Source organism: Myripristis murdjan, chromosome 4 (assembly GCF_902150065.1).
Source record: "Myripristis murdjan chromosome 4, fMyrMur1.1, whole genome shotgun sequence".
In the NCBI taxonomy this organism is placed as follows: domain Eukaryota; kingdom Metazoa; phylum Chordata; class Actinopteri; order Holocentriformes; family Holocentridae; genus Myripristis; species Myripristis murdjan.
This window is the reverse complement of record NC_043983.1, coordinates 24,348,118-24,361,805: the sequence shown is the minus strand read 5'-3', so window position 1 is coordinate 24,361,805 and position 13,688 is coordinate 24,348,118. Positions and strand designations below refer to the sequence as shown.

Sequence of the window (13,688 nt, the reverse complement as noted above, 5' to 3'; positions counted from 1 at the left end):
TCCGCACATGGATGTCTGCACCCAGTTGACTGTCGGGTCAGTGCACTGCGCTCGCGGCTGAGGAGAAGCAGGTATTTCCTAGAGCTGATCAAAGTACAACTAAATCATGGAGATGAATCAACATATTTAGGATCTTGATTGTTTTTCTTTTAGTTTCTTGATAGTTCTTTTTAAAATAAAGGGTAAAGAGAAGGACGCCATGGAAGGAGGCAGCACAGAGGACATTGAAGCTCTCATGGAGGACATGGAGTACATCCCGGGCCACTTCCACCTGGAGCTCAACCTCAACTGTGATCCTGTGGGACCTGGGGAGCTGCGACGGAGGGACACCTACCTGAGACAGGACAGCCTGCGGGCTGAGCTGGAAGCTGAGACCGGTTATCTGCAGTACTGTGTCCGCAACCTTCTTGGCTTCCTGGCCTTCCACCTAGACCAGCTGGAGACGGCTGAGGAAACTTTCAGGTGATGATATGTTGTCAAGGTTTCAGACAGTTGGGGGGACATTATTCACCAAGCCGGGTAGATCTCTCTGTCAACATTTTGAGACACTGTAGATTGGTAATCACACCATAAATCTTGAGAAACAGTCAATGTTTTATAGAATTCCTGCAAGGCTTTTAACAAATTGTACAACACACAGGTTGCTTTGTGTTGTTATACTACTTTAGATTTAATACTCATTCACCACGAGGAAAAGAAAGCATACAAAATCACAAAACCAACACAACCAGACCAAGGCACATGCCAAACCCCTTGCCCATGCAGCCATCAACCACAAGGCCACCCGGGCATAAACACAGAGTATTCATACAGTTGGCAGCCTGTTAATAACTGGCAGGCTGGACCACCTACAGTATGAAAAATGCCACAAAGCTGTCAGACTGGTCACAACATGACCACACACAAATAACAAGAGGCTATGAAAATTATGGTGCTGTTGCAATACATCTGACCATTTGGTCTGTCCCACTCATTAATGTGATATAGCCAAATACATAGGGGAACATTATCCTCTCAAACGCGTTGCTCCAGTCAGAACAAAATCAGCAATGATTGCTGACTCGGAGGCTAATAAAACTACCCACACGCTGGTTAAAAAATGGAAAAGATTGACGTGAAAAGATCGCTGTGGAAAACTATTAAAATTATTGGCTATAAGAGAAGAGGCCTGTCTGTATTTTTGAAATAGATTACCAATTATAAAGCTCTAGTTACCTCATACTAACATAATATAAATATAATATCATATTTATGCTGGCAAAATGCCCAGCCACATTGCCTTAAAATGTTGCCCGCATATCTTTACCTTTCAGGAGTATCTGTAAGGAGGATCCAGGGAACCTCAACGCCTGGGCCAACCTGGGCTATGTCTACGACAAGCTGGGGAGGGAGCTGGAGGCAGGGGAGTGTGTGGAGAAGGTGTCCTACCTCATGGGCTTAGAGTCCGGGGAGGCCTGTAAAGCTGAGTCCAGGCTGCTTGCGGCCCGCTGCCTGGCAGAGCAGGCCTACGCCCATCCATATGATGTGGAGCTGGACAGAGAGGAGGACCTGAGAGAGAGGATGACTGCGGCGCTGATACTGTACAACAGAGCCCTGGACTATGGGGGACAGCTGGTGAGAGGGGAATGTGCTTATATGACCCTTCACTTAAGTGTGTGACTCATAACCATCTAACATTTTACTCTCCTATATGTACTTTCCTATATATTTCTCCTGTATACCTGCTAGTCTGGCTCCATGACCCCATAACTTCACTTTATAATTCCTGGTGATTTACGAGAAAAGCTAGTCTCCGATAAACACTTAACTCCCTTATTCCTCATTCTAGACGAGTGCAAAATTGTTGTCATTTTCCAACATTTAAGTGAGTGAAATGGTGATGTAATAATCCTGCTGAGATTAAAGCCCCAATCCGAGATTGATTTTGCTTGTGGAGTGCAGCGGTTGTGCGTGCTGCAGCAACATAAGCGAGTTTTGCGTGTGTTGCAATCAAACTTGCTCTCACTTGTCCTTGGTTTCGTCCCCCTCATGTAATGTGTTTGCGTAGAGGTTCTGTGATTATAAACACCGGTGCATGACTGTTCAAAATGTTTGTTTGGAACAGGGTGATTGCTTGGCCCCCAGTATTGCTGCATGCAGCTTTCTGGAGAATTGCTCATCCAAATAACTTCACACTTGACACTGCACTTCCTTGGGTCCTCAGCAATACACCCACCAAGTGTGAAGTCGATCAGATGAAGGGTTGTAGAGAAAATCAAAGAACAGACATACATACAGTCAATGACTTTTTTAATTGGATGAAGTAATTGGGATTATTGAGGGACTGGGGCATAAAGTGTATGGGATTGACTATATGGCAACAGTCACGGGACTGGGATGGGGCCAGAAAAAAAAAAAAAAATCCTGATTGGTCAATACAGGTAAACAATTTCACTCCTGTGTCAACCTCTAACTGGGACTACTGTAATGTTACATGCTTTTACTAATACAATAGAAAGAATGGCAGCTCCTCATCACTCTTGAATTGATTGGTTCCTCGTCTTGTCGCCTCTCCAATTTTAATTTGCTGAAGAGTTTGAATTGGCCATTTTTCTATTTTGCTATCATCTTGGAGCACCATGTTCATAAGTCATGCTGCTCTGTACGTGAGCTCTGGTTGGTTCCTCTTCCTCCTCTTTTTGCTGATGTTTAATTGTGGTTAGCAAACAATGAAATGGTTACCGCCATCGACTGACATGGAGCGACGCTACAGGCTTGTCATTCCGGATTGGGGCTTTAAAACCACAACAGTGCCTTAAGATCCATCCCTGCTCATTAAATGTAATTTTATTTCTGATATATAACAGGAGTTAATGCTGTTTTTCAGATACCAATGGAGGAAAAAAGAAGCTGGTATTTTAAAATGGCAACAATCTATATAAGGTACAAAACTGGGACCAAGGGACTTTGACAAAGAAATACCACTACAGTACATAATAATGATAATAATGCATAAGAATTAGAATAAGAATAATATATTTATGAATTTCTACAAAACTACATTGTGTGCACTGGCTAAGCAGTCATTGTCTCCCTGCAGGCTAGATGACATAGTAAAGACCAAAGTGGACTCTGAATACTCCAGACTCTCTCACTACAATAAGGGACTGAAGCTTCTTACAGAAACACTGAAATCAGAGAAAACACAACACAAAGGTATTTATGCTGTTCTCCAGACGTCTATGCTATACACATCTTCAGTGTTTGGCTCAGGTGTGGGAGTGCGCTCACGCCAATGCGGTTTTCAAAGTTTACCACTAAACATTCATTCTGCAGGCATTTATCAGTGTGGCTATTGCAAACAACACATGGGTAGGATAAGCACAAGGCAGTGTTTGCTTCATAATCCTGCTCCACGACCCTTTGATACCATGTGATCAACAGCAGCTGATTAGAAGAGTTTTGTGAACCTTGTTACAGAAATAACATCAACAGTATGGTGCAGGATGCTACATAAATGTTATCATTTAAAGGCAACATAACACTTGTAATGTGCATATGCTCTAAATAATCTTGGATGGATGTACACTCTCTCTCATCTCAGCTTTAGCCTGGTGCTATGTTGGCATCATGTTGGAGAGGAAGGAGGAGTTCAGCACTGTGCCAATGTCTATACATGACTGTGGCTACTCAGGCTCTGATCCTCTGTCCTGCTATGGAACTGTAAGTTAACTCAAACATTGAATTTTCTTATCAATAATCAGCCCAGCAAGAGAAATTAGGATTTCCCTGCAAACCCCAAAAGCCATTATGCTCCAAGAAATGTAAAAAAGTCATAGCCCTACACAAGACATTGTCAAATTTGATTAAATTAACCTCTCCTTAAGACTCAGGCTTATTAAAGTGTGCTTGTATTCTTGTCATGCAGAAACTAGAAATAGGCACATGACCCGTTTCAGATCCCAAACCTCAGTTCTGTAGTCTTAATGATAGGGAATTACTGTTGAAAATTAAGGCCTTAAGGTGATGGATGAATATATTCTGACATTTGCTTGTGAGGCTGATAGTGGTGACTAATATGAAAGCTAAGCTCTGCATCTGTTTGCTAAATATTCCCAAAGGCTTGGACTGTACAAATGATGCATATCTCATGTACTTAATATTGTATCATATCCTTTGTGTGGTTACACCAGGATTTAGAGTGAACTCATGCTGTCTTGTTACTGTCGAACAAAAATCTTGTACCACCTTAAGTTAATTTGAAACGAATGAACGCTGTGATGAATTCAGATTGAGAACAGAACAGAAATAAAAACAGCATTATCAAGTGTAGTTCTAAAGCTTTCACATGACAACAGCATTAAACTATATCGGATAAGTGTCCATCATAGACATCAGCCTTTTTATTGCTTGCAGTTCATGCAACTAAGTACCTCTGTTGTGTCCCTCCCCTGTCAGGAAATGGTTAATGTGTTTTATGAGTTCTACTTTAACAGATTTGCAGTGACAACTACAGTTTCGATTGCAGTGAAGCACGTTAGGCACTTATCCAGTGGTTACCACTTTATATCCAACATCATAACCAATGACTGATTGTTTCTACAGGCCATAAAGCTGGCCAGTGATGATGCATTCATCCTGAACCTCCTCGCCAAGGTGTTTTTTCTGTTGGGCAAGCACGAGATGGCCACAGGGATCTGCAACATGGCTCTAAATGTACTGCCAGACCCAGAGCTCAACTGGCAGGCCTACTGCACCCGGGCCAAGGTACTGCAGCATGAAGTACATCAAGTTGATGCCAAAATCCACCGAGCAGACCCGAGTCAATTACCTCCTAAATCCCCTTACTACTGAGTGCTTGCATTACATTTATTTGAGAGTAAGATGGGCAGGATTTATGTTTGACCATTTAGTTCAGTAAAGTGGAAGTAAATGCAAAGTCTCAAAGAAGATTTTGAAAGCTGAAACATCTGTGTGTGTTGCGCTGCTGATCAAAAAAGAAAAAAAAAGATCCTTTGGACAGTAACATGCAGCCTTTTTCACCTAATTTTTGTCAACATCATCTTGGTTAAATGCACCCAACAAATAATATCAAATACGAGGAGGTTGTAGAGCGCGGTGGACTTGTTCTCTCAAAAACTTTTAGGCCTAGTTCAAACATAAATCCTCCCAAGTCACCAGTTCAATATATTTTTAAAAGCAATTCAGTGTCATTTGAAACAAAACAACAAACGACATTGACTTATTCCTCTTGAATGGGATCTCTGTCACGTGATGTCACAAGTCACAAGTGTTAATATGCTGTGGTTGTGGGGTGCAGTTGTACAAACTGTAAATGGTTAGTGAACGAATGAATGGTAGCATTTTGTTTTGAAAACAGCTGCATAACATTATGCTCATTTATATATTTAGTAAAATAATGTATGAAGGTGCATTGTATCTTGTTTGTGAATGTGTCCCTTTTAGATCAATATGATGCTCTACGTCAGGGACCTGGAGAGGGCAAAACATGGTCAGAGTGGAATACCTGACAGACAGTACCTGATCGAGGCCAGAAAAGACCTGGACAGGGTCCTCAGCGTACGTCCATGTCTGCGCACACATCTGGAAATGGCACAGGTAAAAGCACAAAACATTGATCAATAAGAAATGAGTAGATGAAAGATGAAAACAACAATGGAAAATTCTGGCTGTTTTTTGTTTCCAAGAATCTCCCATTGCTCTCCAATGCAGTCAGTTTCCACCAAAATAAAATTGGTTTAATTCTTGTTACATCTTGGCAAACAGAAGATTTAACAACAAATACTTAAATAGCACTATCACTTCTCTGTTGAAAACACATCTGACCTGACCATGGGAATACATTTAAGCCTATTGCAAATAAGTCGCTGTCTTGGGTGTATGAAGTTTGTGCCATATTCAATACACATCTGCTGACACAAGGCCAAATGCCTGCAGGATTATCACATCAAACACATCAAATAGTTAATTATTTCTCAAAACCCTGAACAAAGAAAAGGAGGTTCGTTGTAATTCCTTATCTGTTGGTGCCTGTCTCAGAGTTTACTTCATGGTTGCCTCTCTAAATGATTTGTTTAAAGATACTGTAAGTGTCCTGACAGATACCTATCGCTCGTGTAGAAACGAGGAGAGTCCACGTGTCTGCAGGAATTCAAAACAGTAAACACTGACAAAGTCAATGCAAAAACACAATGAACAGGACAATACACTGTGTAATGATATACTCTATGATCAACAGAGGCTAGCTCTTACTGAAAAATTCTGTATTTGCTAAAACCTGGGTTGAATAACATTATTTTTGGCACGAGTTCAGCATTTTTACTGGTATTGATTAGTCATACCTAGCAGAGTGGAACTGACTGGATTGCCCCGAAGCTAACATCAAACACATCTTACACTCCTGGCAGACTCAAGTAAATGCTTAAATGCAACAAAAACATGACACTTAACAGTTTCACGCAGTATAACTGGGCAACACTGCCCTCCACAGGGATGGAAACGGCAAATGGAACACAATTTAAATTACAAAATGGGCTATATGGGTCAAAAAGGACAACTATCTACTGGTGTTACACCATTTTTCATTGTTTTTGACCCATATACATACCTTCTGGCAAAATCTCCTATCTATATTGACTCAAAACATGGTTTTACATTAAGGTCTATTACTACATGGGTGTGGATGCACTCCAGGAGAGCCTATTGGTGGATGAGGGGGCAGTGAACTGTTCCCTGGTGAGCCTGTCCCAGGCCCTGCAGTTTGAGCTGGGTGACAGCCTGCCTGACCTCCATGTGCTGAGGGGACGCTGCCTCCTGCTGAAGGGCGAGGAGCAAAACGCTGCAGACTGCTTCAAACGGGCTCTGGAGCTAGAGAGGCCAGGGAGCGCAGACACCACTGCCCTGCACTGCCTCCTAGAGGCCCTTCCTGGCTCTGTTCACCCAGGGAGGCCCTGACACCGACCCTGCAGTCACCCAGCTCGAGGTGTGGGTGCAAAAGGCAGAGGAGAGGTACCCTGCAGATGTTGTGCAGGATGAGCTGAGGAGGCTGTACAGGACGCGCACAGCAGAGGTGACAGAGTTATCAAGAGCTCTGATCAGGACAGGCAGACTGGACCTCGTGAGGAGGCTGCTAGAGACAGTGCAGCCAAAACGGCTGGCCAAGAAGAGACCACTGGCTAGATCTTTCTCCATGTCATAAAACAGGGATGGGAATTTTGTCCTCAGGACTGTAAGTTGTTTGAACATACTTGTTTCTGCCTCCATGCCTCATTGACTACTGTCCCTTTTGGAGGAGAGTGAGGAAATTCTTCTAAATAACATCAGAAAGACAAAAGAACGCTGTCAGAAAAATGGGGGTATCTGTTTCTTGTCCTTTTCACACCTTCAAAATCCATGTACTGCTAATGTGACAGATATTATTCACCAGTAGATGGGGATAGAAACCAAGACAGTGCCTGCACGATAGAAAGTACCTCTGCTGTCAGTGCAAGGAAACTCTGCAATCACAAGCCCAAACATCTGATAGCAAAATATAATAAAGTAGCACTGTGCACAAGAAATGCATTGCAGTTTGAATAAAAGACTAAGCTACAATCATTTTGAATCATTCGGCATGTGATCTGTCATGGTATTTTGAATAACACTTGGAATGAGGTTTGCCTGTTAAATTGTAAGCTTAAAAAAAAAAAAAAAAAAAAAAAAAAAAAAAAAAAGATGAACTAGTTCCTCCTACTCTGAACAAACTTACACATTTCTTCCGATTGTGCAGTTAAAAAAAAAGTGAGTCTAGTATTTATTGCAAGAAATCTATTGTATTATGTATGAGTTCCAATTAAATTATCTGAGGTAAGGCTTGTTGTTGTTGTTGTTTGGTAAATGAGATGAGAAAACAGATCACCCTGGGATAGGAATATCAAATATGTTCTCCCACACACACTGGATGTAAACACACACACCTTTTTTTTTTTTTTTTTTTAACATATTTGCTGGTCATTTTGCCTTATTGGTTAAGGTTAGGATTATACACAATCTGGTTATGTCTAACATCTGGGAAAGGCTATAGAAAATGAATGTAAGTCAATTAAAGATTTTCTTGGACATTGGAGTTTTGATCTTAGTGTGACCAGTGGCAACATTTCAATATGTTTTTTTTTTTTTTTTAAATTATGTTTATTGCCCAAAATTAGAGAGGCAAGGCCTTTTTCACAGGGAGGCAGCTGCCACCCTGTGCCCCTCAGGATCCACCATTATTTTTTTATTTTTTTTTTATACTTTATTTGTAGCCATCGTTTGCTTTACATCTTTTTACATAGTTCTCTTGTCAATCAGTGATGACATATATATATATACATTTTTTTAATATGTGAATAACCATATTAAACCATTAAAACCATTATTTTTTTGGATTTACACCTTGATCAACTACCAGATTGTTGAAAAAAAAATATTTTACTATACTGTAATATAGCAGTGCCCTGGTTTATCCTCAGTCAAAACATGTACTACTACTTGAATTTGAAGTTTGAAGTGTAACATTAGCTTCAGATGAGGAGGGGGATAGATATGAATACATACATTAGGACATAACCAATGACTGAATTAATATCGATTTTGCAGGTTTATTATTAGAATTGATCTTACATATATAGCATAATGTGTACCAATATGTGATATATAGGATACAATAGTTTCCAATCTGATTTTTAGACACTGGTGACAAAGGTACTGACTTGAGTTTGAGTAACAACAATGTTATCACTGAGGTGGACTGTAATTTGTTGCATGACTTGTTACTGGTGAAAAAACACCACAACTGTGACATGTTAGTGAGTAGCATGCCACACAACACCTGTGTTGTTTCTCCAGCAGTGATGACAAGACCTGAAGTGTCCAGATACTGCTGTGAAGGTGGTGTCTCTGCTGTGGGGTGGCAAGAGGATATCTTGTGATGTTTAAAGACTTGACTGTCATCACACAGGGGGAACAGGGTTGAGCTGTATACCCAAACAGTGACTGAGACTTTCTTGTCAGCTGTCTTGTTGAAGGCATAGCTGTCACGAAGTTATAATCCTGGGAAACACCCTTGAGTCATCTCTGATCTGCCACGTCATCAGGGTTTTCTCTCTTGGCAAATCTGAGGACAATCAGAGGTGGTTGAAAGTTTTTACCTCACACTCCTGTCATCTTCTAAATCATTACTTTTTTAGTTACACTGAATTCTACTGTTACTACTACCACTACCACTAATGTTGCTACTACAAATTATGATAACCACATTTATTAAAGCATAACACTCTAAAAGACAAGTAAGAAAAACATTTAAAACACATTAATTCTACATTAAACTTTTAACTAGTATAGCTAGGCTAAAATATATTTGATCTTGAAATCAAACTTGCCACTGCATTCTGAATGCACTGGGGATGTGAAAGTGTCTTTTGATACAGTGTTGAGGGATTTTGCCTTGTTTTCTTTAAGTAAAGTTGAACTACTAGAAGCTACTAGATACCTTTGACAGCTAATTCATTTTTACAAACAATAATCTAAATGTTCTAAGCCAAAACCTTTAGTTAGGCATCAAATATTTGCTTTACTGCAACTTTTTTATGAGGAAAAACAACGGTTCACCCTTTTGATCTCACTGGAGTGGAGTGACATCTAAATCTATCTGCCTGCCTCTTGTCTGTAAGTGATGTGTGTTCATGTGGCGTCTAATATTAATATTAATAAATCATCAACAAAAATGACACACATTAATGTCATTAATGATATCATATCAGTGAGCTGTTGCTGACAGTTTCCCTCAGCAGACTCAAGGCGCATGTAGTATTTGTAGTATCTGCGGTTTTGGCCTCCACGATCTGAACCGCCTCCCATCAGCTGTCAGACTTGCAGACTGACTTTTTTTTTTTTTTTTTTTAAATATCATTATTATTGTTTTACTTGTTTTGCATTTCTTCTTTTTGCTTTTATCTGAATTTTTGTCTGAATCAGTTTCTTGTCATTGATATTTATATGCTTTTTTATGTGCATTTTTCATATTCTATATTTTCTATTCATGGTCTCGCTTTTGTTTTACTTCTTTTCCTTTCTTTATCATCTGATTCTAAGTCACTGGTTTATTTTGTGTCTACTTTTATATTTCATATTCTGATCTGTATTTGTTGTAACCCTTTGAAGCACTTTGTGACTCCATGTTTTGAAAATGAAACCTTATCTAACTACTTATTTAAGAATAAACTCAGCTTACTTTTGGTTCAGATGAGTTCAGTTCAGTTCAGTTCTGCATCTTTATTGTCGCTGAAGAGAAATTCATTTTGCAGCCAGGTGTGAAAATGTAACAAGCACAGCAATGTGCAAGACACATTCAGCTTAAACAGTGAGTGTTGGAGTTCAATAATCCTGGGTATGAAATATTTTTTCTATGTATTACACCTTGTCTTTGGAGGCCTAAATCTACAGTTTGGGGAAGAAACTTGGCACTCAGAGCTGAGCTGGTGGTCTACACATGTGTAAGTACTGACCTCACTTTCTTTGTGACTTGAATGCATCATTTAGTGGATTTTGGACCAACAATCTTGCTTACCACCTTCAGAATATGAGCAGGTTTTGTTCTGAACCTCTAACCTGCCAAACCAAGCAATCAAGGCTTTTAACAGTAAGCCCAAATGCTGGAACACCATTTTATTCAACGGACATGTTGTGTTGAAATAGCATTAGGTAGTTGCTGTCCCAAACCAGAACCCTTCCCATGGATGATCCACGGTCACGGTCAACCTTCAAAAGGGACTTTCAATTTCATTTCCATTTGCACGTACATTCAGGTTTTGCAGCATTGCTTGTGCAGTCATTCGGCATGCCTGAGAAAGTGCCACACAGCTCACACAACATCCAAGCGACTTCCTTTCATTCCTTTGCAGCTACAGAGGTGACAGCAAGGGTGCCAGGCTAGTCAGGTAAGAGCTTTGTGTTTCCTCGGAAGAAATCAGGATAACTTTAGATTCCAGTGATGAATGTGACTTTTTTGACTATGCAGCATCAAATGGGAGGGCACATGACTTTTTTTTTCACTCATGTTAAGGAGGAAGCCAAGGAAGGATAAAACCCCTCAGCTTCATGCCAAGACTAACAACGCAATAGAATGAATGAAACAATTTGTTTTGATGCCGAATGCACACAAAAACATTTTAAAAAACGGAGTGAAATGCTCTTATATATTATGATGGAGTTAAGAAGCTGTCCTGAACTTGAGGCATCTATATGATATATTCTTTTGAGAACTGAGTGGCATTTATCCTTCTTAACCACATCATAAATACCTGGAGTGAAACCACTTAGTCTGCCTTTAATTTGTTGTTGAACGTGTTCATTTGAGTTAGTACATTTGAGTTTCAGTGGTTATATATAAACTGGATCTTTACAAATAAATTCTATGACATTTAAAAGTAGGTAGTGGTGCTGAAGACACCTGCTACTACTGGATGCAACTATGATAATATTGGTTTAGTCATATTTAAGATACGCTTTTCAAATGAGTTGAAATACTAGGCTTCTTGATATTGTGAATATAACTGAAACAAAAGTAATAAAAAATAAAAAAGACTGTATGTGTTTGCAACAGTTTAACAGGCAGTTTATGATGCAACAGGCTTTGTTTGAATTTGTAAAAGCAGATGACACAGGTTTCTGTTTTTGCAAAATATGTCAAAAAAAAAAGGGGAAAAATCATAAAAGGGCATTAATGTTTCTTGAAAATACTAATGAGTTTATATGAAAAGGGGAATGCAAGGTTAATATGCTTCTTGCTGTGATGTAGTATTGGGTGATAGCATATTTAAAAAGATAAGTGTTGCAGTCATCATCATTAAATATTAATGTGGGTCACAAAAACAATAAAAGGTATCAAAACCATCAAAATAACAGATTTTACATGGGAATTACAAGTTTTTTTTAAAACAGTTTCTATGGAAATTTGTCATACGAGCAAGGTCTGATCCGTCCGTCATGATCAACAGTAACAGTGGTATTAATATGATCACAGCATTTCAAAACCTTAAGAAATTACTGTAGACTTAAGTGTTTGGTGTTACACACTGATCTTTGTGTGTTGGCAGCCTAATTGTTGACTGATTGTGAGCCATCCTGTTGCAGATCAGAAAGATGACACAGCCGCAGACACACTGGAACAGCGACCTTCTTGACTGCTGCGATGACATGAATTCATGTACGTGTAAATGCCAGAAGAACTTTGGCAGGCTCATGTTCATTAAACATAATGACATTAAAAAAAAAAAAAACTTGTTCCTGGTTGAGTTACAATAAGAGTCACAGCTTGGTTATGATTCACACCTCTGGTATGTCTCTCAGGTTGCTATGGCTTCTGGTGCTGCCCTTGCTTTGCCTGCACCACCTCAGGGAAGTTTGGAGAGAACGACTGCCTGCCCTTGTTGGACATCTTCACCCCCGCAATTACAGCAGCCTGTGGCATACCTCTGTGTGTGCCTCCTGCAGCCCTGTCTCTGAGGGTCGCCATACGCCACAAATATGGGATCAAGGTGTGGTGCACATAGTGATTGTATGCGGTGACATTATGCAACACAATGGATGAAAACAATAACCAAATTACTTCAGTGTCTAAGAGAAGATTATAAAAAATTATTTCTGATTTTAGAGAATGCACATGGAATAATTTTGGTAGGCTCTGACATTTGAGACGCAGCTGACCATATGAATATGGAAATTCCAGTAAATATGGAGATGCTTGCTGCAGTAAAACTACAACTGTAACGATAACTACAATCCTTTGCTTCTCCACAGGGCTCTCTCTGTAAGGACATCGCAGTTTCCTGTTTCTGCTCCTGGTGCTCCTGGTGTCAGATGTCCCGTGAGATCAAACATCGGAAGAAAAGCCACGCTGTGATCAATGTGCAGGCTCAATCTGCTGTGGTCAACGCGCAGCCCGCCTCGACCGTGGTCGCCGCTCAGGTCCACACGATCAACCAGCAGAACATCGTGCTGCCAGCCAGCCAGCCTACAGCACCAGGTTTCGTGCTTCAGCCCATGTCTCCAGGAGCAAATTATGGCTCCCCACCTCCTCTTAGCCCATCTTATGGGCCTCCATCTTATTACTGAGATTTTCAGCTCCTCATGAGTCTGGGTCATGTAGTGAAGATTTTTTTTTTGTTTTGATTAGGTAACAATATTATGTTTTTAGAAGTCCTAGGGATTGTTGTGTTACTTTTAGTCTAAAAAGCTGACTAGCATGCTGCTAGCTGGCATGTATAAACAATCTTTATGCTTTACTTATACATGTATGCTTCTAATTATACATGTAAATAAACTGTTTACACATGTGTTTTGGATGTTTGATTTAATGTTTCTTAGTTACTACCATCCTTTGTGCTGATGGTGTTAATTTGCAATTATTATCTGTGGGAGTTTCTATTTTTCTATTTCTGTGTGATCCTATTATGCATTACTGAAGGGTACAAGAAATTCGTTGCGTGACACTGCAAACACTAAAAACAATTAAAAAATATTAAAGCTTGTTTGTGATTAAACTCCTAGAATGCTTTCAGATGTATTTAATTTAGAGTCCAATTTATTTCTAAAAAGCAGCAAATTTAGTTTACACTTGACACTAAAGACAATCCTGTTACACATTTAAGAACAAAATTCCTGGATTTAAT

The 13,688-nt window shown here is 39.8% G+C and overlaps 2 protein-coding genes across 3 annotated transcripts; both read left to right on the top strand.

The window, feature by feature from the left end:
- The first annotated feature begins 64 nt into the window (after nucleotides 1-64).
- ttc22 (tetratricopeptide repeat domain 22) lies at nucleotides 65-7,602 on the top strand. Its single transcript, XM_030049736.1, is given in 9 exon segments — nucleotides 65-462; nucleotides 1,314-1,614; nucleotides 2,867-2,922; nucleotides 3,080-3,195; nucleotides 3,584-3,702; nucleotides 4,585-4,746; nucleotides 5,446-5,598; nucleotides 6,661-6,924; nucleotides 6,926-7,602. Coding segments are annotated over 9 exon segments (1,707 nt in total). The 5' UTR covers nucleotides 65-199; the 3' UTR covers nucleotides 7,199-7,602.
- A 3,292-nt stretch (nucleotides 7,603-10,894) lies between these two features.
- Nucleotides 10,895-13,183, top strand: LOC115358127 (cornifelin homolog A-like). 2 transcript variants are annotated; one of them, XM_030049970.1, is made up of 4 exons: nucleotides 10,895-10,955; nucleotides 12,145-12,223; nucleotides 12,367-12,554; nucleotides 12,817-13,183. In XM_030049970.1, exons 2-4 carry the CDS (start codon nucleotides 12,160-12,162, stop codon nucleotides 13,129-13,131), a joined length of 567 nt encoding a protein of 188 aa, XP_029905830.1. In that variant the 5' UTR covers nucleotides 10,895-10,955; nucleotides 12,145-12,159; the 3' UTR covers nucleotides 13,132-13,183. The 2 variants fall into 2 exon arrangements, with proteins under 2 accessions (XP_029905830.1, XP_029905831.1); XM_030049971.1 differs by having other exon boundaries at nucleotides 10,928-10,955; nucleotides 12,114-12,223.
- The last annotated feature ends 505 nt before the right edge of the window (nucleotides 13,184-13,688 follow it).